General features: G+C 43.1%; 1 protein-coding gene across 1 annotated transcript; it reads left to right on the top strand.

Annotated features, from left to right (window-relative positions):
* On the top strand, window positions 1-26,099 carry LMOD3 (leiomodin 3). The gene is made up of 3 exons (XM_082265565.1): window positions 1-640; window positions 23,162-24,607; window positions 25,804-26,099. Exons 1-3 carry the CDS (start codon window positions 173-175, stop codon window positions 25,849-25,851), a joined length of 1,962 nt encoding a protein of 653 aa, XP_082121691.1. The 5' UTR covers window positions 1-172; the 3' UTR covers window positions 25,852-26,099.
* Window positions 26,100-26,830: the final 731 nt, after the last annotated feature.

Raw genomic sequence — 26,830 nt, 5'->3', positions numbered from 1 at the left:
GCTGAAAACAGAACATGGCAGCACTATCATAAATTCTCTATGAAGCCTTGTGGCAGCTTAATATAGCTCTGGCCTCAGCTGGAGTGAATCTTGTCTGATGGTGAGGAGCTCTGTACAGGTACTGTAGCGTCTTATTTCCTTCACGTTCATTGTTCGGACAGCACTAATAATCATGACAAAGTCCAACAAAGATTCAGATTTGGACGAGCTCTTTGAGGACATCGATGAAGATGAAATTTTGGCTAATCTTTCTCCCGAAGAGCTGAAGGAGCTTCAGAATGAGATGGAGGTTCTGGCGCCGGATACGGATTTACCAGGAGGGATGACACCGAAGAACCGAACAGATAATGCCTCATCTAGCCAGTCTGACCTCCAATCCCAGGAATCTTTTGGAGACATCGACGAAGATGAAATTTTGGCCAATCTCTCTCCGGAGGAGCTGAAGGAGCTCCAGAAAGAGATGGAAGTATTGGCTCCAGATCCAAATTTACCAGTGGGGATGATACAGAAGGACCAGACGGAGAAAGCACCTACAGGACATTTCGACCACCGATCGCTCATTGATTACATGCATTGGGAGAAGCAGTCAAAGCGAATGTTAGAGGAGGAGAGAGTTCCCGTTACGTTGCTGCCCTCTGAGGTAAATCATAACACAATAGAAGGAAATGACTAATAATTTGTCTCTGGGTGCTACAGCAAAACAGGAGCAAACATTCCTGATCAGTAGCTTTTCCTAAATTTTTAGTGATGTGAATCAGTTAGACTCGAGTGTCCCAGATATGTTCCTGTCAGTCTCACTCCTCCAGCTATATTCTCTTTACTATAAAATGAATAAAAATCCAGCAGGATAATATAATCCTCTTGCACTATCCATAAAAGTGGGCAGATCAATTTTAAGCAGAAATATTATAAATGAAAGTGTATGTCCAGCGAAACATTTTCTTAGTTTTGGATAAAGTAGGGAAGATCAAAATCCTGTTGGGTTTTTACTGCTATCCAGGCCTCTGAGAGATTTCACCTCAACTGTCAAGGTGACAACTCACCAGAGAGGATATTAGGACAATCTCCAACAGCAACACAGACAAATAGAAATTATTCTTTAAGTAGAGCAAAGGTAGATCAAATTGTCAGATTTTTATTTCTGAAAAAAACAAACCGCCATCACTGAGTCTGCAGAGGGGGTCCTCTAATATAAGTCACTAGGAACTCAAAGCCGCCTATGCCGCAATACGTATAGAGGTTTTGGGCTCCACTACTTAATTTGACTTCTTGATACTGTAAAGACTGATTCGGGATTTACTACCTCTCCTACATGTGTTATACATATATGAAACATGTATAGGGTTTGTCATTTATAATAATGAACTCTTTAATTTGACATACTTTTAAGGTGCAGACAATTGTATAGAGGCGTTCTGTTTTTAAGTACCTAGATTTTTATTTCTGTCTTTGTCCCTGTTCGAGATTTTCCCTCACTTCCTGTTAGGTGAACCCATTGTTAATAGGACAGAAAGTGAGGATAACAGAAGTTTTGGGTGGATTAAGGCTGGGTTCACTCATGCTGCGACCGTGGCTTACAGCAGGAGTCCGATGCATCCCTGTTCACCGATACAGGTGTGGATCAGGTCCGAATTTCTACCTGAATTTGCACCTGATTCAGAGCCAAAGACACACAGGAACCTTTCCAAATGCAGACCACGGCTTCCCCAGAGTGTGTGCGGGTCACACTCTCCTGTCAAACCACATTCAATTCCGATAAGTGAGAACCTAGCTAGCCTTAAGCCAAGTACTCACCCAAGTTACTGAACAAAAAGTGCTGCTTTACCACTTAAGATAAATCACAGGCCAACACACATTTTAGTGCCTCTAATGTTAGACCTGTTCCTGGGTATATTTTACCTGCTGAATACAAAAATGGCTTAATCTGCCCTTATTTTTCCCCAACATTTAATGTTTAATCGGTTTTAAAGTTTGACATGTTTTACACACAGTAAGGGATATAGAGCAACAAGATTATTAAGACTACTCAGAGAAGGAATAATGTGCAGCACATCAGTAATGACAAACATAAATGGTATAATAAGGAAACTACATTTATACCAAACTTATAAAGTGCATCAAACACTTTAAGATGTTATTGGGATCCATGGACTCCACATCTGATTAAATTTAGAGATAGAACATATTCTAAGAGTATGCCTTTTTCAGTTTTTTAGTTGTAGGTTAGGTTTACAAGAGCCACAAGCTCAGATACATTCGGTGTTTGTGCAGACCTCCAGAGTCTGGTGATGAGCGTCTTAGAATAATGATTACGATGCTGCGGAAATGTAAGGATAGGTTCTTGATGCCTAAGTATAGTAAAGCTAGTGCTGGGTCAGGTTTAGTAAGAATCCCAGTGATTTGGGAAATAAGCTGGAAGACTTTATTCCAGTAGCTAGTGAGGCCTTTACAAGCCCAAAATATGTGTAAAGAGTGCCAGTGTGTCCACATCCCCTCTAACAAAGAGAAGAGTTCTCAGGAGAAAACTTAACGGTATGGAGTTAATTACCAGTGGGATATAATCTTTTGAGACATTTCCCAGTGGTTGATACAATGGGTGACACTCTGGGAATGTCTGCTCTATTTTTTGACATACCGTATACATGTCATATGCCACTCTTCACTCTGGTTGCACATCAAAAATTTGGATATTTTAATGTAGTGTTTTAGATTTGGTTCACTCTGCCACGACTTGGGATCCATGAGACCTCAAGTCACGTGACATGTGAAATCCCATTTTATTCAATAATAGCTGTCTTAATTAGCACTACTACGACTTGTGCCCATAGACTTTAATGGCAGTTTCCTCCAAGTCGGATCCTCATCTTAGTTGATGTGATTTTAATCCGACATTACACAAACATTACACAGAGATTTCCGGAAGTTGCTTCAAAGTCGCCTGGCAAAGTTTTCAATGTGAACTGAGCCCTGATTAATCTCCTTGTAGCATGAAATAAACACAAAAAGTAGCCATACCCTCTACAGTGCTAGATCTGCAAAAATGAAATAAGTTGATGAGTTGGAATGTACACATCTCCTTTATAATCATAACTATTATACCTTAAATAACTTACACTTTAGACAAGACACAATTTTTCCAAAGTAAAATTAAAAGTATGTAAACACTCTTACTATATCTGCTAACTTGTATGCCAAAACACAAACAAGGTAACAAAAGAATAAGTTAATCAACAAGATTTTTTTCAAAAACTGACTGAAAAATTATATAAATCTAACCATATCTAAGAAACTAGAGCTGATGCAGTCCAGTCAATGCCAATGTAATTTTCTGAATCAGTGCCCCAAATAACCCCAAGAACAGGTCTAAAAAGCAAGGCACCAAGAAAAAGGTTTTTCTTTGTTGGGATGTGTAATGAATGAGGGGGATGGCCCTTAGCCCCCATTTAATTTGACTGTGACTTTGAAATTGTGTGACCTCACCTGAAATCACACGATTTTAAAGTAGTACTAAACCCAGATCCTGCATTCACAATATCTGGTCTCCCACAGTACACAGAACATGGAAATGCAATTATTTTAGTAAATATAAACTGATAAGTGTTAGGCCGCAGGCCTGTATTTGTGGGAGGAGCTAGCGTGCCTTTAAGACGCTGCTCCTCCCCGCCTGCCGCGTCACTCGCTGTTATCCCGGACAGCAGAACTTCCGGTCCTCCAGGCACCGCACCGCAGCGTTGAGCAGCAGCCGCCGACCTGACCGACCGTGCCGCCACCGCTGCCACCACCACCACCGCCGCCGTTTCCCTCCGGCCTGCCTCCAGCCTGCTTTCAGCCTCCTGCACTGACTTCATCTGCTCGTGCGGCCGTCCATCCATCCGGCCTCCGGGCGGCAGGTACCGTTGGGGGGGAGGGTTTCCTGCGGGGGCTTGATTCCTGCTTTGCCTGCACCAGGCCACGGCCCTGCTTCTTCGGGGGGTTTCTGGGGGAGGGCTTGATTCCTGCCTTGCCTGCACCAGGTCACGGCCATGCTTCTTCGGGGGTTTCTAGGGGGGCTTGTTTCTGCCTTGCCTGCACCAGGCCACGGCCCTGTTTCTTACCTTTCCCTACACTTACTGTTTTACCACTGGTACTAGCTGTGTACTTCATGCTGTTATTTTTTTCTACTGCTACTTGTGTACTGTTGCTCTGCCTATGGACACTGCTTTGTTACTTTGGGTACTGCTACTCTAATTACTATTGTGACTAGGGGTACTGTTACTGCTAATACTTTTTGCTATGGGTATTGTTACTCTTATACTAGTGTTACTACTGTTACTGCTACTCTAATACTGTTGTTACCAGGGGTACTGCTACTCTGCTAATACTATTATTTTGATGTGGGTATGGCTACTCTAAAACTATTGTTACTATAGGTATTGCTACTCTTAATACTATGGTTACTATGCGTACTACTACTCTGAGATTACTATTTTACTATGGGTACTGCCGCAATGTTACCGTTATTTTACTGTTACTGCTGATACCTCTTGGACTATCACCTTACGTGCTGCTACACTCCTATTTCTGTGTACTACTGTTTAAACAGCTACGCTGCATACTGTTACTACCACAACTAACCGCGTACTGATACACTGCTACGCCATTATGTGCACCATGGCGGTATATACTGCTATATTATCGATTACTACCGCACACGCTACTGCCTTACACTACGGACGCGCTGCCAATACCATTACCTTACGTGTACTATTGCCATACATGCCGTCACGCATGTCACTTCTGTGGACGCTACTATACGGCCACGCTACATCACTGCTGATACTATTACTACCATATTTATTGCCATACACTATTTTCTTCACTACTAATGCTGTTACTACCGCATGTGCTATGGCCATATACACCGCTACTACATTGTGTACTACTACTACTTCTTCTTTAGGTATGTTGCACTACCCCTTTGTCAAGCCCCCGTATAGGGTTAGAGAACTGGCTGTTTAGGGCTAGGCGCTGGCCTTAGTCTCCCTGGTAGCTGGTCCCGCAAGGCCAACTCCCCAATCTCAACACAGAGATTTTCGCCCTCGGGCCAAATCATAGTTAGTGCCTCGCATCCACCCATCTCTTGGGGTCATAGTTAGGGCCTCACCTGTCACGGCCACACGTTTTAAATCTTTTACTGTCATCGAGAGGCCAACCCCCCGCCACCACGCTAGTGGCTCGTGCCCCACGCCCAAATCATAGATAGAGCCTCTCACCTGCCGCTCGGCAACTAGCAGGGCCTCACCTGTCACGGGGTAGTCAGCATTTCGCCTCGGCACTAGTTAGCCAGCCAGTTCTGTGTTAGCTTTACGGTGTTGTTTAACCAAGTTCCTTTGTATGTTATCTTCTCTTTTTCAGCGTGTCTCAAGCTGCCAACGTAGGTGAAGGGTCGTCTCCCCCAAGCACACCCACTAGGCCTACCACCCCTGTTAGAACTGGTACCCCCAGGGAATTGCGAGAAACTTCCACGCCAGGCCCTTTAAGACCCTGGACCATCCCCAGGATTTCGTCTGTTTTGCACCACAGGGGCGCCCCCTTTTTCAGCTACGGCAAGAAGGCTGAATTCTACGTACAGCTCTCAGCACATCCTGGGAATCCTGGACTGGGTACCAGCTGTCGGGGGGGGGGGGGTTAGGACGGACATACAAGGGACACTAGACACCATCTTGTGATCACTACAGTCAAACAGTGACAGACTGTCCAACTGGATACGCTGGCCATCCCACGTGGTCCCACCTCCCTCTAGGCCGTTACAGGCTCTCGCTCCTAACAGCTGGCAGGGTAGGCCCCCAGCCTCGCCACTTTCTCCCCTTCTGCTTCCCCAGTCTTTACCCCAGCACACATGGTCCCCCTAGCCCTCCGCAAGGACATCTTAGATGAAAGGACATGAATCCGGTTTCCTTGCTGGTTGTCTCCCAAGACGTTGTAGGAAACTGGGTGTACAATTGCGGTGATTTGGCCATCGTATTGAAGGCTGAGACCCAAGACTCAACAAGCTTACCATACCAGATTTTGTCTTAGCCTTCGGCATCTACAGGGACATTGCGTGCTCCGTGCGTCTGCATGCCGGGAGGTATTAGATTTATTCCTTCATGAAGTGGTTGACTTAGGCCACAAGTACGGGGGGGGGGGGGGTTTCTTGTTCTACGACTTCCACAAGTCTGTATCAGCTAAACAGTTGCAGCCTTGGCATAGTCTAACATCCGTTCTCACTAGAGCTTCTTGGGCTCGGAACTCTTTTTCAGATATTTTGCAGGCTTTGTGCCCCGACTTGTGCAGTCTGCTCTTTCACCTCTCATACTGACGACCTGGGCCCCACAGAGGCCGATCCCTCCTTTCCTGGTTCCTCGTGGGGAGCTAGTAAGCTTGATCAATGTGACCTAAGGGACAAGCTTGGTCATCCCGTCGTTTATTTGGCTCATTTATGCAATAACCTTAATGGAGGTGCCTGTAATTTTAGCGCCTGCAGACTACTGCACGTCTGTTCCATATGCTTTCGGGCCTATGCAAATCCATGTGCCCTTCTAAGCCTCCTGGAGCACAAACCCTATTGGGATAGTCTAGCGTTTATTCGAAAAAAAAAAAAAAATCTGGTCATTAATCTGCTCCTCATTCGTCCACTAACCCGAGCATGAATTGCCCTCGTCCACTAACCCGAGCCTGAATTGCCCTCATTCCATCTCCATACAAAAAATTCTCTCTTTACTTTTTCACCGTGGATTATGCCATTCAAGCAATCTTGAAGGCAGGTAGGGCCGCATGGCTCAGTTAGTCCGATAACTCCAAACGCCTTCAAATTGTTACCCGTTCGTTCCTCCTTTTGGCATGTTCATGGTGTCAAGGGCAGAGGAATGTTACTTTGCTGTTAGTCTCACGTTGGGGCCAAGAGTAGCCCGAGAAGATTCGTCACATTTGCTGAGACTCTCTGCTGGTTCCTCCTCTATGTCTCGAGGTGCCCCACGAGGTGACATCATGTGGATGGTTTTCCTGTTGGTCGTACATAGCGACTGCAACCCTGTCTGTCTCAAGGCACTGTAGCACTGTTACTACCTTAGGCGTCCCCCTGTCACTAGACTAGACTACTGAACCCACCACTAGTCTAGTCTTCCTAGTCATCACACTCGATTCCGACACCACGCAGTCTAGTCTCCCCGTGGACAAACTCGGGCGCTTTCGCAAGGGCGTAGTCAAGTTCCTACAAGTTGGAACTTTTACTAGTAAGGATCTACAATCCTGGTAGGTTCTTTGTTCTTTGCGATGTGCTTTATTCCCCAAGGTAGGTCATTTATTTCTAGGCATTGGGCTTATTACCAGGCCTTCCAGGTGAACTTTTGGTCGCTCAGATTCCCCGGCTAGGGCAAACCTGGCCATGTGGATGGAATTCCTGGAACACTGAAATGGGGTCTCCATGTTCATCCCTCTGTTATCCGCCTATCCACAGTTTCCGGACGGACGCAGCCGCCGGTACCGGGGTTGCAGCAACATATAAAAACTCTTGGTTAAGAGATTGTTGGCTGGAAGAGTCTCTTGGCTTACCGGCCTTTCGCGAAACTTCGGCCTCATTAGGAATTTACCTGATAGTGACAGCGGCTTTCGCATGGGACAATCCTGGTCAGGAATGGCTGTGAAGTGTTACAGTGTCAACAGGGCAGCCTGCGACGTAATCAATTTAGGGCCGTTCATCTTCTTTGATCATTGTGAGGCTAGTTCGCTGGCTGTCCTGGTTGGCGGCCACCTTTCAGTTCTTCCTCTTCTGCGTTCACATCACAAGTTCCCCAAAGTTCGACAAGTTGATCCTGGGCCAGCCTGGATTTGGCACACAGTGTCAAGTGTCTCGGGTAGCCTTATCTGCGAACACCAGGAGGGCTTACGTCAGAGCCATGACCATCTTCCAAGGTTCTCAGTAGAATTTGACTTACACGGTCGTTCAGTTAAACCATGGTCGCATTCGCTGTTTTTGCCACCTTTCAGCTCAGACTTTCATTCAACACGTTCAAACTTTACTTGTCTGGCATTCGACACCACAACTTGTCATCTGCTCCAAGCTTTCTCCTTTCCTCAGGGCTTACCCGGTGAAGGAAGTATTGTAAGGTATTAGTAAGGTAGTTCATCATGAGACAATGTGCGTTTGCCCATAGATGGGAATTCCGGACCTTTTCTGGCGTACTGGTCACATTACCATTCGAACCTCATACAACCTAGTCATCAAGCCTCCATGTTTTAGCCTTATGGGTTCCTTAGACCAGGAGAATTTGCCTTTGCGTCCCAGTCAGTCAGGCTATCATGCCTCCTCAAGAGGTTTTAGGTAGGTAGAGGACCACTACGTCCTTTACACTCCGACGTTCAAAGACCGGGCAGATATGCCATCCGTTGGCTTCCCTTCTACCCGATCGAGATTAACTGGTGCCCTAGATATCCTAAAACATCTACCAGCTCAGGCCACTCCCAGCCGCTCTCCGCTATTCTCCCTGTCAGGTAGTCCCCTAACCACTACTAAATTATTTTACATACGCACGTTATGCTTTGAATTAGGCTGGGACCCCTCATCGCATTACGGACATTCGTTCTGAATGGGGGCGGCTTCAGCTGCTTCTAGTGCCAATACGCCAGGGCACATAATTAATATCTAGGGCGGTGGGAATCAGCTATTTTCCACGCATTCATCTCACATCCGGAGAAAGAGGTAAGGTTGGCTTTCAAGAATCTTGTATCATAAGTCGTGTCATGAATAAGTGTGTTTACTGCTTCCTTTTTGCCCTCTTTTATTTACAGGCCTACCCCCTACGTCGGTTCCGGCACACCACACCGACTTAACCATACTCCCAGTTCCAATCATCATTAATTAACCGACCACAAGTGTTAGGCCGCAGGCCTGTATTTGTGAGAGGAGCTAGCGTGCCTTTTAGACGCTGCTCCTCCCCTCCCCGCCTGCCGCGTCACTCGCTGTCACCCCACCCACCTTCACCCTTTTTTCCTTGGTACACTATCCCTCGGGAGGCCCTCTTTTATCTACAGGCCTACCCCCTACGTCGGTTCCGGCACACCACACCGACTTAACCATACTCGCAGTTCCAATCATCATTAATTAACCGACCACAAATACCTTTTTTCATCAGCTGTATATAGCAGTTAGTGCTCTCTTGTGACTTGTATCAGTGTGTGCTGATAGATTGTAGGAGGAGTTTTAATATCTACCACTATTGTCCTATCAGGCTTCAAGACCCTTAATTCTCTGTCTGAACATGTCTGCACAGTGCTGATTGGCCCTGTGCTGATCACATGTACTCTCCCAAGAAAAAAACAACTCTCTAGCAATAGACACCAAACTGAGCAGCCTGATTCTATAGACTTTGCAAAAATGTGGTTATTTTTTGGAGTCTGTGGAAGAAGGGAAGGAACAGAGAAGACAGGATAAAACAGCCTTTTTACACAATGCAGAAGATTACCCCTTAGGTTCAATACTAAGGGGTATAACAATAATAGGAAGAAAGCTGCGCACAAAGAAGGTAATGCTAAAAAAAGGCTGCTCGTACAAAGTATATCAAACCAAAAGTAAATGTAGAGATGATACAACGCCACTAAATTGGGTAACTAGCTAGCTAAATATACAGAGGTGAACCAAAGTCCATAAGTCCATATAGAGAGAAAAATCAGATGCTGAAATTGTGGCCGTGAATCCAACACCAATCTTGCAAATGACTGACTTCGCACGCCTGTTTGACCTTCCGTAACAGGGGGTCCAACTGTCTGGTAAGGGTACATCCTTTATTGTTTGTGTGATCTCTGCCAGAAACTCCATTTGCAAGATTGGTGTTGGATTTACGGCCACAATTTCAGCATCTGATTTTTCTCTCTATATGGACTTATGGACTTTGGTTCACCTCTGTATATTTAGCTAGCTAGTTACCCAAAGGGGTATAACAAGCATGCTTTACTGCATATACAGACTGAGTTTACTATGGTGGGTTTAGTAACATGTAATCATTCACCTGCAGTGGCATCTTTATTGTTAACATAGTGTTCCTTATTTCAATATGCCCCCGTCCATAAACCAAGTTACCCAACACCACATACAGTATTTGTGGGGAAGAGACCCTTATCCTCTCAACATTGGAATAAGCTGCTTTCCCAATGCAGGTGTTTGGAAGCTGGCAGTGGGTTATAGGGGGGATGAGAATGACAGTGGGTGGGGTGTTAGCAAGGCAACAGTGGGGTGTCAGGTGTGATGAGGATGACAGGAGGTAGGGTGTTGACAAGCTGGCAGTGGTGTGCCAGGTGTGATGAGGATGACGGGGTGGGGTGTTAGCAAAGTATCAGTGGGGTGCCAGGTGTGATGAGGATAACAGGGGGTGGGGTGTTAGTAAGGTTACAGTGACGTTCCAGGTGTGATGAACACGAGGATGACAGGGAGTGGGGTGTTAGCAAGGTATCAGTGGGGTGCCAGGTGTGATGAGGATGACAGGAGGTAGTGTGTTAGGAAGGTTGCAGTGGAGTGCCAGGTGTGATGAGGATGGCAGGGGGTGGGGTGTTAGCAAGGTATCAGTGGGTTGCCAGGTGAGATGAGGATGAGGATGACAGGGGGTGGGGTGTTAATTGCCAGGTGGGATGAGGCTGACGGGGAGAGAGAGAGAAAGAGTAAAGGCACAGAAAAAAAGAAAGAAGGATCACAAATATGAAAAAAAAGCATAACATTTTTGGCATGATCTGTATTCTTTATGAATTTAGAAATTGAGAAATAAATATATTTTTAAAAGTTTAGAAAAATCTATGAACCCAATATGCACGTCTGCAGGCTGTAACTGATGCTTTTGAGAAGTCAAAAAAGAACACTGCAAAAACATGTACAGTACAGGGGTGTTATCCTCGACTTTAAAGACATCTGTGTGGCTTCATGCACAGATGTCTATTCTAGTCACACTCAAAATCACCAAAAGTAGTGCATGTACTACTTTTTCAAATCAGTGTGGCACCGCATAGTCGGCGTCACACCGATTTGAACAGTGCCATTGCCGGCACTAGGATGCGACTTGATTGCATGACAAGTTGTTCCAATGTGAACGGGGGGGGGGGGGGGGCTTAAAGGGAATGTTAACCCAAGAACAAAATCGTAATAGATTGCAGCTTACCATTCCTTGGGCTTCATGTGTTCCTGAATACATACAGCCCTAAACACGAGTAGCACTTGGAACAGTGCCCAGCCACCGTGTATTTGAGCCTATTATAGACTATGACAGGCAGTAGGCAGCAGAGCTGGGCGCTGCACCTGTGACTCCCAGGCACCCAAAAACGCCAGGATTTGACGCACATGGGCTAAACACCCAAAGTACATGACACCTTAGATGTGGTGGCTGCATTCATTTACTGTTTCAGGGTTGTTTTCTTTATGGTCACCTGATGAATCTGTACGTAACACATTTCCTGTGTAAAATGGCAACATTGATTTAGTGTACTGTATCCATAATGGAGCAGCATTGTTATCCTAGTACAGGAAGTATGTTAAAAGAGATGTATGTTTTTTTTTTTTTAAATTTATACTTACCTAGGTGGATGAAGCATCAGTCCGATGCTGCATCTGTTCCCTGTCATCTCTAACCCTGAGAACTGAGCGATCGAACACTGCCAGCCGGCAGCTCTTTGCTCTGCCCCTTCCTCGTTCACTGGAGCTCTGGGCTGTGGAGGAGGCGTGAACAGCTGGCTCAGGCTCTCAGCGGCTCGCTGAATGGCTGAGCTGAGTGCCAGTCCAGGCATGTGGGTGGATACTGACTTCATGGCCATGATGACGCGGTGCCTGGACCAACTGTGAGGTCAGCAGACAGTGGAGTTCAGACCGCTCTCTGCTGAAAACGGGTCTGCAAAATGATCTGCACTCCTGTGATCCATAGGAGAAAGACAAGCCAAACAAGCTTTGGTTGTACTTCTCCTTTAAGACTGTAGAAGATCTCCCTTTTTACTCATCTCCATAACATGTGGGGGTGGGGAGGGGGGGGGGTCTGTAGTCCTAACACACTTTCTGAGAACATTGAGAAAAGACTGAGGAATGGAAAGCACAAGGCAAAACACATGCAATGTTATATATAATGGACCAAAAGGGAGCAAATAAGAGAAATACTTTTTTAGGGTTTACATACTGTATGCTTTAAAATGTAATCCAAATCTTACTTCTCTTTTTTCAGTTTGGGAGAGAATAGGAAATAGTTGGAACCCATGTTATCCTATTTTTTTTTTCTACACCAACCTGCCAGCTCACAGTTTATCAAACTTTTGTGGGGTACTCCGGTGAACGCAGATCAGTTTTTCTAGTTTGATAATGAATTTATTATTAGGTCAATGCCCACAAACCAATAAATAAATTGATAAAGGTCTCCAGTGCCCTTCATTCTCTTTATCCAGTGCAACATTTTCAGATTAAGGGGCTCCAGATAAAGTGCATGCATAGATCTTTAGAACTTTCTCTAAAATTGCTCTATGGTGCCAGTTTTGTGCTCCAATCGCATATAAATTGCTCTCATTGCTCTTCCCCAGTGTCACACCACACTCACTGGAAATAAATAACCTTTGTAAATAAATAGGTCTAACAGCGATATGGTTCTGGTATCACACATCAGTAGGGGAATCCACCGCTTCACCAATCCACAGTATCCCTTGCATACATACAAGCCACATTGGGGGGTGTTAAACTGTACCAAAATGTATTAAAATCACTGTTGGTGAGTGTTTTTTTGTTAATAACACCTTTTTGGGTAATTTGTACACATAAGCACAGGCGTTTTATTAAAGACGTAATTCTAGTTTGATAGTTGTACAATTCCTGCAATAAGGGTGCAAACAGTGACTTTCAATGAGTTGCTTCTCAGCTTAGCTCAATAATTGAAAAAAGTCCGAAGTCATAGAATCGGTCTGGCTTTATGGGTGTCTGTGTCCCAAGATGGTTACAGATTGGCCTTAGTGCCAATGTTACGGAGATAGGAAATGAGAAGAATTTCTCAAGTGGGGATACATCCAAAAAATGGTACTTTTATCCTGTGTCTCCATGGAGAGATTCTTCTAATTTCCCGTGTCCAAAACTGTACTAAGATTGTTTGGCCAGAATTCTACTTTAAATTAAACCTGCTGGATCTTGTATGGATAAAATTGGTCAGCTTTTGTTGAAGCATAAATCAAGGTTTAGAATAGCACATACATTCGAATATAACATGAATAACTTTTACTGTGGTTACCTTACCGTCTTCATTACAGTAGATTTTTATACTTGTGTTGGAATGGCAAAGCACCGATGGGCCAACAAAGTGAATTTAATTTAATTAATTAAATATATTAATAAATTAATTAAAATTTCATTTTTTTAAATGATAAAAATAATAATATAAAAAACAATCACCTTACTTTGAGGAGCCGAACTGTTAAATGTGAAAGGAGATCCCATTTAGCGGGTCATATATATATATATATATGTATATATTTCCATATATTATATTTATGCTGTGTTTTAAAAGATTATACAAGTAACTTTCACTTTTTTTTTTTTTGCTGCTTCTAAACAGTAATCTATATTCAGAGGAATAATGGAAAAACTTTGGGTTCATTTTTATAACAGGTGTGTAAAATTTGCTTTGAATGCATGCAACAAGAGCAAGTTGGATTGAGTGCCAGGTTTCCATAGGAATTTATGGCGCATCAATGATAAGAAAAGGCCTTGTATACACTAGCAGTTGGGGGGGGGGGGGGGGTCGTTAATAAAATTATGCAGTTGGGCTGTGATTTTACTGCCCCTAACTGCTTCCCCCCTTGCACTTTAAATACAGTGGGAGGAGGTGCACACTTGCCACAGTTGCCATGCTTTGCATTGCAGCACTGTAAAAATGATCCTGGCTATTATATTCAGTGAGCAGTACCAACCGCTGAATGTAACCCATTCAACTGAAGGGGAGTGCCCCACAATTTCCACACAATCGCATGCTAATGCAAGGTTTAAGGGGTTAAAGTAGGTGTGAGGAGGAGATACAACGCATCTTCACTGGCTGTCAAATGCTCTCTGAAGAGCAATCTGATTGTGAATCATTCCTAAGGCCGGCCATAGACAGTGCGAATCATGCTGAACTAGACGAAATTCAAACCATGTATGGGCAGGCTGAATGTACCAAGTTGATGGATCAATCAACTTGGGTACAACCAACCTGCCGGATTTACTTGCGATTATTGCTAGCGGCTGCTGTAATCATTGTCTTCTCCCGATGGGGACAGCTTTCCTCACCCCTGCTGGGAGAACACAATGCCTCGGCAAGAGGGATTTCCTTGTCAGCATTGTCAGTGTTGATGGGGGAAATCAAGCAAATTTCTTTCCTGCAACCCGTGGTTGCAGGAAAGAAATTTGCACCTTCTATGGTCTGCCTAAGAGCCCAGCTACTGCAAACAAGGAAACGGATTCATCATTTTGGAAATTGCAAACATTTAAGACTCAGACTTTCAGTTGTTTCTGAGATGCTTTGACTTACTTTTTAAGTTAACCACTTGCCCACCGCCCCGCCGCAGATATACTGCGGGAGGCTGGCTCAGCTGCGCGAAACCGACGTATACGTACGTCGGCTCGCGGGTGCACTCCTGGGGGCATGCGCCCCATTAGGCAGCGGGGGGAAGCCAATCCACAGGGCCAGCAGCCATGATTGTCGCCAGCCACCCGCGATCGCTTCCCATGTAAAGAGAACGATGGTCTGCTGTTGTAAACACAGCAGACCATTGTTCTCTTTGGAATGAACACAGAGCGTCTTTGATCCTCCTATTTAGGATAACAGGTCTCTGTGTTGATTCCACACGCCCCTCCCCCCTCAATTAGAAAACACCCCCTGGGCTCAAACTTAACCCTTTGATCACCCCTAGGTTAACCCCTTCCCTTCCAGTGTCATTATTACAGTAACAGTGCATATTTTTTAGCACTGATTATTGTAGTAATGTCACTGGTCCCCCCAAAAGTGTAAAAAATGTCAGTTAGGGGTCCGATCTGTCCGCCGCAATGTCGTAGTCCTGCTAAAAATCGCAGATCACCGCCATTACTAGTAAAAAATAAAAAATAAATAAAAATGACATAAATCTTTCCTCTAGTTTGTAGACGCGATAACTTTTGTGCAAACCAATCAAAATACGCTTACTGGGATTTTTTTTTACCAAACATATGTAGCAGAATACAAATTGGCCTAAATTGATGAAATTTGATTTTTACATTTTTTTTTATTGGGAATGTTATATAGCTGGATTTGAAAAATATTGGGTTTTTTCAGAATTGTTGCTCTTTTTTTGTTTATAGCGCAAAAATTAAAAAAAGTTGCACAGGTGATCAAAATACCACCAAAAGAAAGCTCTATTTGTAGGAAAAAAAGGACCTCCATCTTATTTGCACGAACGCGCAATTGTCCGTTAAAATAACAGTGCCGAATTGAAAAAAATGGCCTGATCATTAAGGGGGTAAAACCTTTCGGTCCAGAAGTGGTTAAAGAGGTTGTAAACCTCCCAAAATACAAAAAATAAAAACCCTAAAGGCAAAGGCATAATGAGCTAGAATGTATCGCATACTAGCTCATTATGAAATACTTCCCTTAGGACGAAGCCCCCGCAGCGCTGCCCATTCACCGATGACACGGCCGACATGTTCACCCGTCTTCCTTTCAGGTTTGCGTCCTCCGGCAATCTGATTGGCCGTAGCCGCAATGACGTCACTCCCGCATGCGTGTGGCAGCCGTCGTTCATGGCACAGGGCTCTGCAGTAACGGCACGGGCGGCCGTTCCTTCAGAGCGCATGCGCCAGTGATGTCACTGGCTGCATGCAAAGTAAATATCTCCTAAACGGTGCAAGTTTAGGAGATATTTTTAGTACCTATAGGTAAGCCTTATCATAGGCTTACCTATAGGTACAAGTTACAGTGGAAGCTTTACTTTCTCTTTAAACCCTGTGAACTTATTTATTTGCTTCCTTGTGATCTGTTTAATATACCATTGAAAGCATTTTGTTATATCTGTTTACTAAGTGCAAAAAATACTTGTTGATCCTGATAGAGTATTTCACAACATGAAAGGAAAGATTATCCTTAGGTGTAATAGCCAAAGGTTGGCTCTTATCTCAGGTAAAGATGATATATGCAGGATTATCTTTCCTTTCATGTTGTGAAATACTCACCTGGAGCACCCCACATCTTCTTTCTACCTTCAGGTATATTGCTGTCTGTATGAAATACAGCCTCTCTGTCTGGCCTTTTGACCATCATCACTGGAACAGAAAGTAATGGGAAATCCAAAATTGTGCAGCTGTCTTCAGAACAGAAATAGAAGGGAAGCCCTCCATTGGAGACATCTGTTCTGATGATGACAACTGTCTACCGGGGTAATTACACTTAAGGCCCGTACACACGATAAGAAATTTGGAAGGGAAATTTCGTCCGTCGACCGATCTGCCGATTTTCGGATTGTTAGTATGGTGCTTTCGACAGCCAACTCCGACTTTTCGGCTGAATCCTGATGTGCAGGCAAATTTTTGTCCTCCGTCAACAAACGTCCGATTTTCGTCTCATTAGTACTGCATACTAGCACATTATGATAATAACCCTCAGGGGAATTTTTTTAGTTGGGGGGGGGGGGTCACTTTCCTACCAGTTTAACTCTTACCCGTTCTATCCAAAATAAAAAGTTGTTTTTGCACAGAGCAGCCTCCATCCTCCTCTTTTTGGGTCCCCAGCTGGTGCTCCTTGTCTCTCCCCCTTGCCAGGTGCTCTCATAGCAAGCTGCTTGCTATGGGGGCACTCGTACATGCTTGCTCCTGAGCCACTTCTGTGTGTCCATAGGTCACACAGCGCGCAGCGCGCCTTCATCCTTACTCCCTCCCCACTGGCTGTGATTAACTGAAGTGGGAGCCAATGGCTTTGCTGTGCCAATGAGGAGGGAGAGACCCGGGAAAGACGATGTTCTCGTGCACATTGCTGGATCACGATGAGGCTTGTGTATTGGGGGGGGGGGGAGCTGCACACAGAAGATTTTATACCTTCATGTATGGAATGCATGAAGGTTAAAAACCTTTTTAGCCTTTATGACCACTTTAAAGCTGAACTACAGAAAAACGTGCAACTACCATTGTAGAGGGGCTCCCCCCTTGCCCTTTAAATAGTTTTTTGGGGGTCAAGCTCGTCCAAAATAACTATTTCCATTACTAAATGATGTGGCTGCTGGGTGTACAATATTCCACTATGGTAGCATTAGCCACTGTACATACAGTACGCGCATGTTCTGGTGACTTTGCGTCTGTTGCTGGACATTAACCACTTGCCGACCGCCGCAAGTACATATACTGCGGCGGTCAGCCCCTCACAGGCAGAGTGACGTATCGGTACGTCACTAGCCTGTGAGGCTCTGGGGAGCGAGCGCGCGCCGCAGACGGCGCGCTCCCGCGCGGTCACGGACCCCCCCGCGCGTGTGACCGGCGGACCCAATGTCCGCCGGTCACTCAGCGATCGTCGGGGGAGAGGGAGAAAGTCAGGCGGCTTGTGTAAACAAGCCGCCTGTCATTCTCCTCTGTGTAGAAACAATGATCATACGGTTCTACTATGTAGGACCGTTGATCATTGTTCCTACAGCTCAAGCCACAGCCAATCACAGATAGAATCACGCCCCTAGGGACACACACAGCCCCTCCCTCTCGAATAAAGTTAACCCCTTCACTGCCAGTGTAATTTTACAGTAACAGTGCATATATATAGCACTGATTACTGTAGAAATGTCACTCGTAACCCTAAAAGTGTCAAAAATGTCAGTCAAGGGTCCGATCTGTCCGCCCCAATGTAAAAATCACAGATCGCCGCCATTACGCGTTAAAAAAAAAACAACAAAAATGACAAAAATCTTTCCCTTTGTTAGTAAACGCGATAACTTTAGCGCAAACCAATCAAAATACGCTTTTTGTGATTTTTTCTACCAAACATATGTAGCATAAAACAAATTGGCTGAAAATGTTAAAAAATTTTGATTTTTACATTTTTTTTGGGGAATTTCATATAAAAAAATGTGAAAAATATTGTTATTTTTGCAAAATTGACGCTCTTTTTTTGTTTATAGCGCATGATCAAAAAAAAAAAATTGCACAGGTGATCAAATACCACCAAAAGAAAGCTCTGTTTGTGGGAAAAAAGGACGTCAAATTCGTTTAGGTACAGCGTCGCACGACCGCGCAATTGTCCGTTAAATTTACGCAGTGCCGAATTGCAAAATACCCCCTGGTCTTTCAGCAGCCAAATCCTCCGGGGCTTAAGTGGTTAAGAGAGTTGGGTTTAGTGCTTCTCTGCCATTCAGTAGAAGCCTTGTATTTTTATCAACGAATACTCATTGGCTGAGGTGGAAATTGTGACTTCATCTGCCCGCCTCGCCACCTTGGCCATTTAGAGGAAGCATTGTATTTATTGATAAAAAAACAAGGCTTCTCATGAATAGTGGAAAAGCATTTAGGGTGACCATTGATGGATCAAAATTTGACTGGTTTAGCAGGAACTGGACAAATTTTGATTTATCTATGGCCATTCCTGCTCAACAGAAGTTGATCCAACATTTGATGTTGGAGAATTTTCATTCAATCAGCAGCTGCAACCAATGAGCGGCAGCGTTGATTAGTATATTCTGACAACGGAGTCGTCCCTGCTTCGTTTAGTAATGGAAATAGTTTGGGCCAGCTTGGTCAAATTAACTATTTAACTTGGCAATGGAATTCTACCTTTAATCTTTCTTGTCCATGGTACCAATAAAATAAATATTACTTACCTTATCCCTTGCTCCCCCAGCAGCTTCCATTCTTCTCTTCTCATCAATGCTCTGAGTTGTGGGAAAGTCCTCGATGCCCTCATAATTTAGGACTGCTGGTCCTACATTGTTTGTGATGACATCAGAGGGCAACCAGCATGGAGCACCGAGGAGAAATGGCCAGTCAAACAAAGAGGAGGAACCTATAGGAGCGAGGGATAGGATAAGTAAAACCTATTTTTACTAGTAGCCTAGACAAAAACAGGCATCAAATCTGTGCATTGCGGGAGGATCCCTACTACAAGAATAGTTTTTAAGTCTCCCAGAAGGTCAGCTTTAAAAGGAATATCGTTTTCTATATTTATTTTCCTTATTTATTTAATTCAAGTTTAAAACTATGTTTTTCGGTCACTGAGCAGAATCAAACCTAAGCTGGCAGTATATATATATATATATATATATATATAAAAAAAAAAAATAAATAAAAAAAAGAAGATTGCAATTTATAGAGGTGGTTTTACTTTTATGGCTGAAATGTTGAGCACAACAGAACTGTGTGGGCGACAGAAACCAGATTATCACCTTCATGTTTCCAGTGTAGAATAGAGGATGGAAGGAATGATTTGACTTGTTCCTTTGGCCAACAGAGACGGTTCTTAGTTACAAACACTTTTATACATGAGACCCTGTCTATAGGAGTACATGACACGAGAGAGATGGTATGTGTACAGGGATTAATTCCTGCAACATCAGAACAGTCAGAGTCACAGGACATTGCCAGCTGTCTCAGCTGTGATTGGTCAATAGAGAGCAACTTAACATACAAATAGCATTGATGCCAGCCACAGGTATACATATATATAAATATACACACTACTCAAAATAATTAAATGAACACTTTTTAATCAGAGTATAGCATCAAGTCAATTAAACTCCTGGGATATTGATCTGGTCAGTTAAGTAGCAGAGGGGGCTGTTAACCAGTTTCAGCTGCTTTGTTGTTAAATAAATTAAAAGCAGTTTCACTGGATGGGCAACTATGAGACAACCTTCAAAACAGGAATGGTTTTACAGGTGGAGGCAAAATAAATTTTTTCTCCCTACTCATCTTTTCTGACTGTTCTTCATTAATTTTGCATTTGGCTAGGCTCAGTGTCACTACTAGTAGCATGAGGCGATACCTGGACCCTATAGAGGTTGCACAGGCAGTTCAACTCCTCCAGGATGGCACATCGATACTTGCCATTGCCATAAGGTTTGCTGTTTCTCCCAGCACGGTCTCAAGAGCATGGAAGAGATTCCAGGAGATAAGCAGTTACTCTGGGAGAGCTGGACAGAGCCATAGAAGGTCCTTAACCCATCAGCAGGACCAGTATCTGCTTCTTTGTGCAAGGTGGAACAGGATGAACACTGCCAGAGCCCTACAAAATGACCTCCAGCAGGCCACTGGTGTGAATGTCTCTGAACAAACAATCAGAAACAGACTTCATGAGGGTGGTCTGAGGGCCCGACGTCCTCTAGTGGGTCCTGTGCTCACTGCCTGCCACCATGGAGCTGGGTTGGCATTTGCCATTGAACAGCAGAATTGGCAGGTCTGCCACTGGCGCCCTGTGCTTTTTACAGATGACAGCAGGTTGACCCTGAGCACATGTGACAGATGTGAAAGGGTCTGGATAAGCTGTGGAGAATGTTATGCTGCCTGTAACATTGTTCAGCATGACCAGCTTGGTGGTGGGCCAGTGATGGTCTGGGGAGGCATATCTATGGAGCGACGCACAGACCTCTACAGGCTAGACAATGGCACCCTGACTGCCATTAGGTATTGGGATGAAATCCTTGGACCCATTGTCAGTCCCTATGCTGGTGCAGTGGGTCCTGGGTTCCTCCTGGTGCACGACAATGCCCAGCCTCATGTGGCGAGAGTATGCAGCCAGTTTCTGGAGGATAAAGAAATTAATACCACTGAATGGCCCCCAGGCTCGCTTGACCTAATCCAATAGAACACCACAGGGACATTATGTTTTAGTCCATCCGACGCCGCCAGGTTGAACCTCGGTCTGTTCAGGAGCTCAGTGATGCCCTGGTCCAGATCTGGGAGGAAATACCCCTGGACACCATCCGTTGTCTCATTAGGAGCATGCCTGGATGTTGTCAGGCATGCATACAAGCACATGGGGGTCATACAAACCACTGAGTTCCATTTTGAGTTGCTGCAGTGAAATTTCAGCAAAATAGACTAGCCTGCTGCATCACTTTTTTCACTTTGATTTTTGGGGTGTCTTTGAATTCAGCCCTCTGTAGCTTGATAATTTTAATTTCCATCAAACCATGTGGCATCCTTTCGTTCCTAACACATTACTCAGTCCATATCAGTATAGATATCCAGCATGATATTTTTTCCCCTTGGAGATCTGATGTGTTTTCAAAGTGTTCTTTAATTTTTTTGAGCAGTGTACAGTATATATACACATAGTATACAGTGGTGATCGAAAGTTTGGGCACCCCAGGTAAAAATTTGCATTAATGTGCATAAAGAAGCCAAGGAAAGATGAAAAAAATCTCCAAAAGGCATCAAATTACAGATTAGACATTCTTATATGTCAACAAAAGTTAGATTTTATTTCTATCATTGACACTTTCAAAATTACAGAAAAAAAAAAAATGGCGTCTGCAAAAGTTTGGGCACCCTGCAGAATTTATAGCATGCACTGCCCCCTTTGCAAGGCTGAGACCTGCCAGTGTCATGGATTGTTCTCATTCATCGTCTGGGAAGACCAGGTGATGTCAATCTCAAAGGTTTTAAATGCCCAGACTCATTTGACCTTGCCCCAACAATCAGCACCATGGGATCTTCTAAGCAGTTGTCTAGAAAACTGAAACTGAAAATAGTTGATGCTCACAAAGCTGGAGAAGGCTATAAGAAGATAGCAAAGCGTTTTCAGATGTCAATATCCTCTGTTCGAAATGTAATTAAGAAATGGCAGTCATCGGGAACAGTGGAAGTTAAAGCAAGATCTGGAAGACCAAGAAAAATATCAGACAGAACAGCTCACAGGATTGTGAGAAAAACAACTCAAAACCCACATTTGACTGCACCATCCCTCCAGAAAGATCTGGCAGACACTGGAGTTGTGGTACACTATTCCACTATAAAGAGATACTTGTACAAATATGGTCTTCATGGAAGAGTCATCAGAAGAAAACCTTTTCTACGTCCTCACCACAAAAATCAGCGTTTGAACTTTGCAAATGAACATATAGACAAGCCTGATGCATTTTGGAAACAAGTTCTGTGGACCGATGAGGTTAAAATTAAACTTTTTGGCCGGAATGAGCAAAGGTACGTTTGGAAAAGAAGGGGCACAGAATTTAATGAAAAGAACCTCTGTCCAACTGTTAAGCATGGGGGTGGATCAATCATGTATTGCAGCCAGTGGCACAGGGAATATCTCACGAGTAGAAGGAAAAATGGATTCAACAAAATTTCAGCAAATTTTGGATGGTAACCTGATGCCACCATCTGTGAAAAAGCTGAAGTTAAAGAGAGGATGGCTTCTACAAATGGATAATGATCCTAAACACACCTCGAAATCCACGGGGGATTACATCAAGAGGCGTAAACTGAAGGTTTTGCCATGGCCTTCACAATCTTCTGACCTCAACATGATTGAAAATCTATGGATAGACCTTAAAAGAGCAGTGCGTGACAGACAGCCCAGAAATCTCAAAGAACTGGAAGACTTTTGTAAGGAAGAATGGGCAAAGATACCTCAAACAAGAATTGAAAGACTCTTGGCTGGCTACAAAAAGCGTTTAAAGCTGTGATACTTGCCAAAGGGGGCAGTACAAGATAATAAGTCTGCAGGGTGCCAAGACACCATTTTTTGGTTTTCTGTTATTTTGAAAGTGTAAATGATGGAAATAAGATCTAACTTTTGTTGACATATTATAAGAATGTCTAATCTGTAATTTGATGCCTTTTAGAGATTTTTCCATCTTTCCTTGGCTTCTTTATGCACATTAATACAAATTTTTACCTAGGGTGCCCAAACTTTCGATCACCACTGTATGTAGATGTATGCTGGTCCACAGCAATGATGTGCAGCCAAGCTAAAGAGAGTGCATTTAGACAGGAAGTGGTTAAAAGAGCCTGAAGGAAATCAGAAGCGCTGGGATGAATGAAAAAATGAGATGCAAGTATTTTTTTAAACAAAAAAAAAATGCTGCTTGTTTATGATATAACTATTTTGCAAACTAAATGTCATCCAGTGAGGGTTTACATCTATTTAAAGCAGATATGGAATATGATCATTTAACTTCTTCTCAAAAATTTAACCTTATACCATTTATTTACTAATAGAGAAAAATTGCCGCAGCAGAAAAAGAAAGACCAGAACGTCTGGACAAAGAGGAGGAACAACTACAACCAACAGAAGAGAATAGAAATGAAGTATTGGAGAAAGTCTGCAACAAGGACGACCATGTTGATGGCACTAAAGAAGTGCAAGAGAAGGTGCATACAAAGCAAATCCCAGAAGCAGAGCCAAAAAAGGAATGTGCAAAAACTGCACTGGATAGCGAGGGCGAACAACCAACCCAGCAGAAGGAGGAAGGAACTGAGTCTGTGGCTGAGAATGCAAATGGTAGCACACTGACTGCTAACAATGATCTGGTGGACAACACAGAAAACATAAAGCCAGCAGGGATTTCAAAATTGAACATCCCCAAGAAACTAGCTATAGACTCCAGCTTCATCAAGATGACTGCCAGGCCTTCTGGCAACCAAACCGACTTGGACAGAACATTGCAGAGCATCAGGAAAAATGATCCAAACATCAAAGAGGTCAACTTGAACAATATTGAGAATATTCCAAAGGAAATGCTGGTTGACTTTGTAAATGCTCTGAAAAAGAACAAGCACGTAAAAACCTTCAGTATGACCAATGTGGGAGCTGATGAGAACATTGCATTTGCTTTGGCCAACATGTTACGTGAAAATAGAAGCATCGCCACCTTGAACATCGAGTCTAATTTTATCACAGGTAAAGGTATTGTGGCTATCATGAGGTGCCTTCAGTTTAACGAATACTTGACTGAATTGAGGTTCCACAATCAGAGGCATATGTTGGGGCACCATGCTGAAATGGAAATCGGAAGGCTTCTAAAGGCTAATAACACTTTGCTGAAGATGGGGTACCATTTTGAGCTGCCTGGTCCCCGAATGGTGGTTACCAATCTGCTGACCAGAAACCAAGACAAGCAAAGGCAGAAAAGGAAAGAAGAACAGAAACAGCAACATGTACAAGATGAGGAGGAGATCATTTCTATGCTAGAGAATGGTCTGGAGTTGGGTATTCCCCCCCAACTTTGGGCAATGATTAATCAAGCTTCACAAGCTCCTAACTCGAGAATGCCAACAATTCCTGAAGAGCCTAAGATTCCAATCCCACCGCTCCGAAAAAATAAACAAAGCAAGCCACAGCTTAGCTCAGAAAACAAGGTCAATGCTGAACCCCCACCTTTCAAGGATGTGAAACTAAAAAAATTCCAGCCAAAGTCTGTTGCCCAAAAGTTGAGAGAAGAGGCAGATAAAACCAGCCTGCGAGACATGATACAACTAAAGAGAGCAGCACCCAAGTCAAGCACGTCTCAAAATTCAGAGCCGTCAGAGAAAACCAATCTCAGGGATGTAATAAAAACTCTCAAGCCAGTGCCAAGAAACCGGCCACCACCTCTTGTCAATCTGACGCCAAGGGATGAACTTTTGCAAGATATTCGCCAGAGTAACGTGGCTTATCTTAAAGCGGTGAGTCATTCCAATTTAAAGGGTTTTCTACTTAACCAAGTTTATTCAGTCTTCTCATACACCCTGCACACTTAAACGAGTGCACCCTTCTGCAGCATAGCATAACCTTAGCCATAACTTTTTTCCTAGGATTTAATACTAATTATTATTATTATTTAAATCTGTTTTCATACTTACAATTTTGTTTTTTTTAAATCTGTGCTTCTCCTTCCTGGCCAGCAACTCATTAGGCTTAGTCAGCTTTGCAGTCGAAAGAGCAAGCAGCCTAGGGTGACAATGCTGCTTTTGCTTTGCAGATGCCGCTGTCAGAAAACAATGTTCCAACAGGTGATTGGGGAAAGGGATTCCTTCATTCATCTCATTTGTATGGATGGAAGTATCTGTTAATGTATTTTCCTCTTTTTTGTTTTTGTTCGGCTAAATGGTGGAAAAATTGTATAATCAGCTTAAGAGGTGTCATACTGTGCAGTCAACACATTTGGAATTTAGGACATACCTTGAACCAGATAGGATAGATAGATAGATAGATAGATAGATAGATAGATAGATAGATAGATAGATAGATAGATAGATAGATAGATAGATAGATAGATAGATAGATAGATAGATAGATAGATATATAGATAGATAGATAGATAGATAGATAGATAGATAGATAGATAGATAGATAGATAGATAGATAGATAGATAGATAGATAGATAGATAGATGATAGATAGATAGATAGATAGATAGATAGATAGATAGATAGATAGATAGATTCTTGCAAATAAGGACATGCTTTAAATCAAGTTTCACCGACTGTTTTGTTATTAATGATGCAAAAGATTACCCAGAGACTTTACTGGAGGAAATTTGATTGTATGATTTATGTGAGAGGCACATGTGGACTAAGTAAAACCCGTAGGATTAGAAAATACAGCAAATTCTAAAACATTAGACCTGTAGCTCCCCTCTTTCGTTATGTCACTTAATACCCCCTTTTGTGTCCAAAGGAAAAGGATTCAGGGTGACATGGTGCCCCCATTGCCCTATAACCCCCTAGAAACAAGTCCTAGCAACTAAAACCTGCTGTCCTAATCAACTGTCTTCAGCTAATATATTTTAAAATATAACATTTCAATGAAAATATCATGTAACACATCAGATAAATATTCGTTTCCTAATTTAAATTTGTGTGTTTATTTGTATTTTCAGGTACCCCTACCCAAAGAGCTGGAAACCCCCCTGGATCAATTGTTGTGAAGATTTTTATACATAGGCTGTACAAATATTGCTTACAATAAACTTGTGGAAACAATGGAAAAGCCTTTTTAGCTAGTTATATGGGATCAACGCAGCACATAGGATAGATAGTAGATTGAATGGTGGGAATTAATAACACGTATCTGTCAACAATCTATTCAGGCGCGGAACACAGCAAGTGACAGGCACGGGAAGTCGCTGGGTACAGCATATAATGGTGTCAATAGGAGTGAACACACAAGTACTGCAATTTCTCATTGTGTCTCAAGAGAAAATCCCAAGATTGTATGTCATTGCATATAATACATCATTTACTACAGATAAAATAAAAATATTCTGATATCTGAATCCCCAAATGAAACACTAAAAAAAAAAAAAGAAAAAAATACATCCGCTTAGAGTTCTTTGTAATTGGTTGTTGCTAACTTACTTTTTATTATCAGGCCATCATATTATATATAATATAATAAGGTTATCTGTGAATGTAAAGTCTAACTTCAGACAAAATGTTTTTATGGCTTTAAACTGCACTGTGCTGTTTTGTAGTTTGGAGTAGAGTTCTCTGTGGCCCACCATGACAGTATAGCAAATGATGAATCAACTTTACATTAGTGTGGGACTGTCCCTGGAAGTTATGTTAAACCCTGGGCAATGACACCATATGACTGGTGTTATGAGAAACTTAAAGTTTCAAATGTTCAAAAGTTGGCGATCGTTTTGATGTGAACAAAGTTTTAGAAGAAATAATGGAAAGTTTTCAGAAGGACTTCAGGAGCTCACATTTGAACTGAGCTATGTCTGCATTTAGGATAGGTTTATGATATGTGATTATGTGGAAAGGGAAACTGAGTGCTGCAAATTAAATCAACTTGATTGTAAAGGATAATAGGAGGTATCTAGTCTATTTTGCTGCCTGCTCAATAGGAAAGGATCTTGCCCCCTCTAGTGGCAGGAAAACATAACACGCTTTGAAAACACT

Source organism: Pelophylax lessonae, assembly GCF_965119305.1.
Source record: "Pelophylax lessonae genome assembly, chromosome: 8".
NCBI lineage: Eukaryota > Metazoa > Chordata > Amphibia > Anura > Ranidae > Pelophylax > Pelophylax lessonae.
The sequence above is the reverse complement of the archived record's forward strand: the minus strand, read 5'-3'. Positions and strand labels throughout refer to the sequence as shown.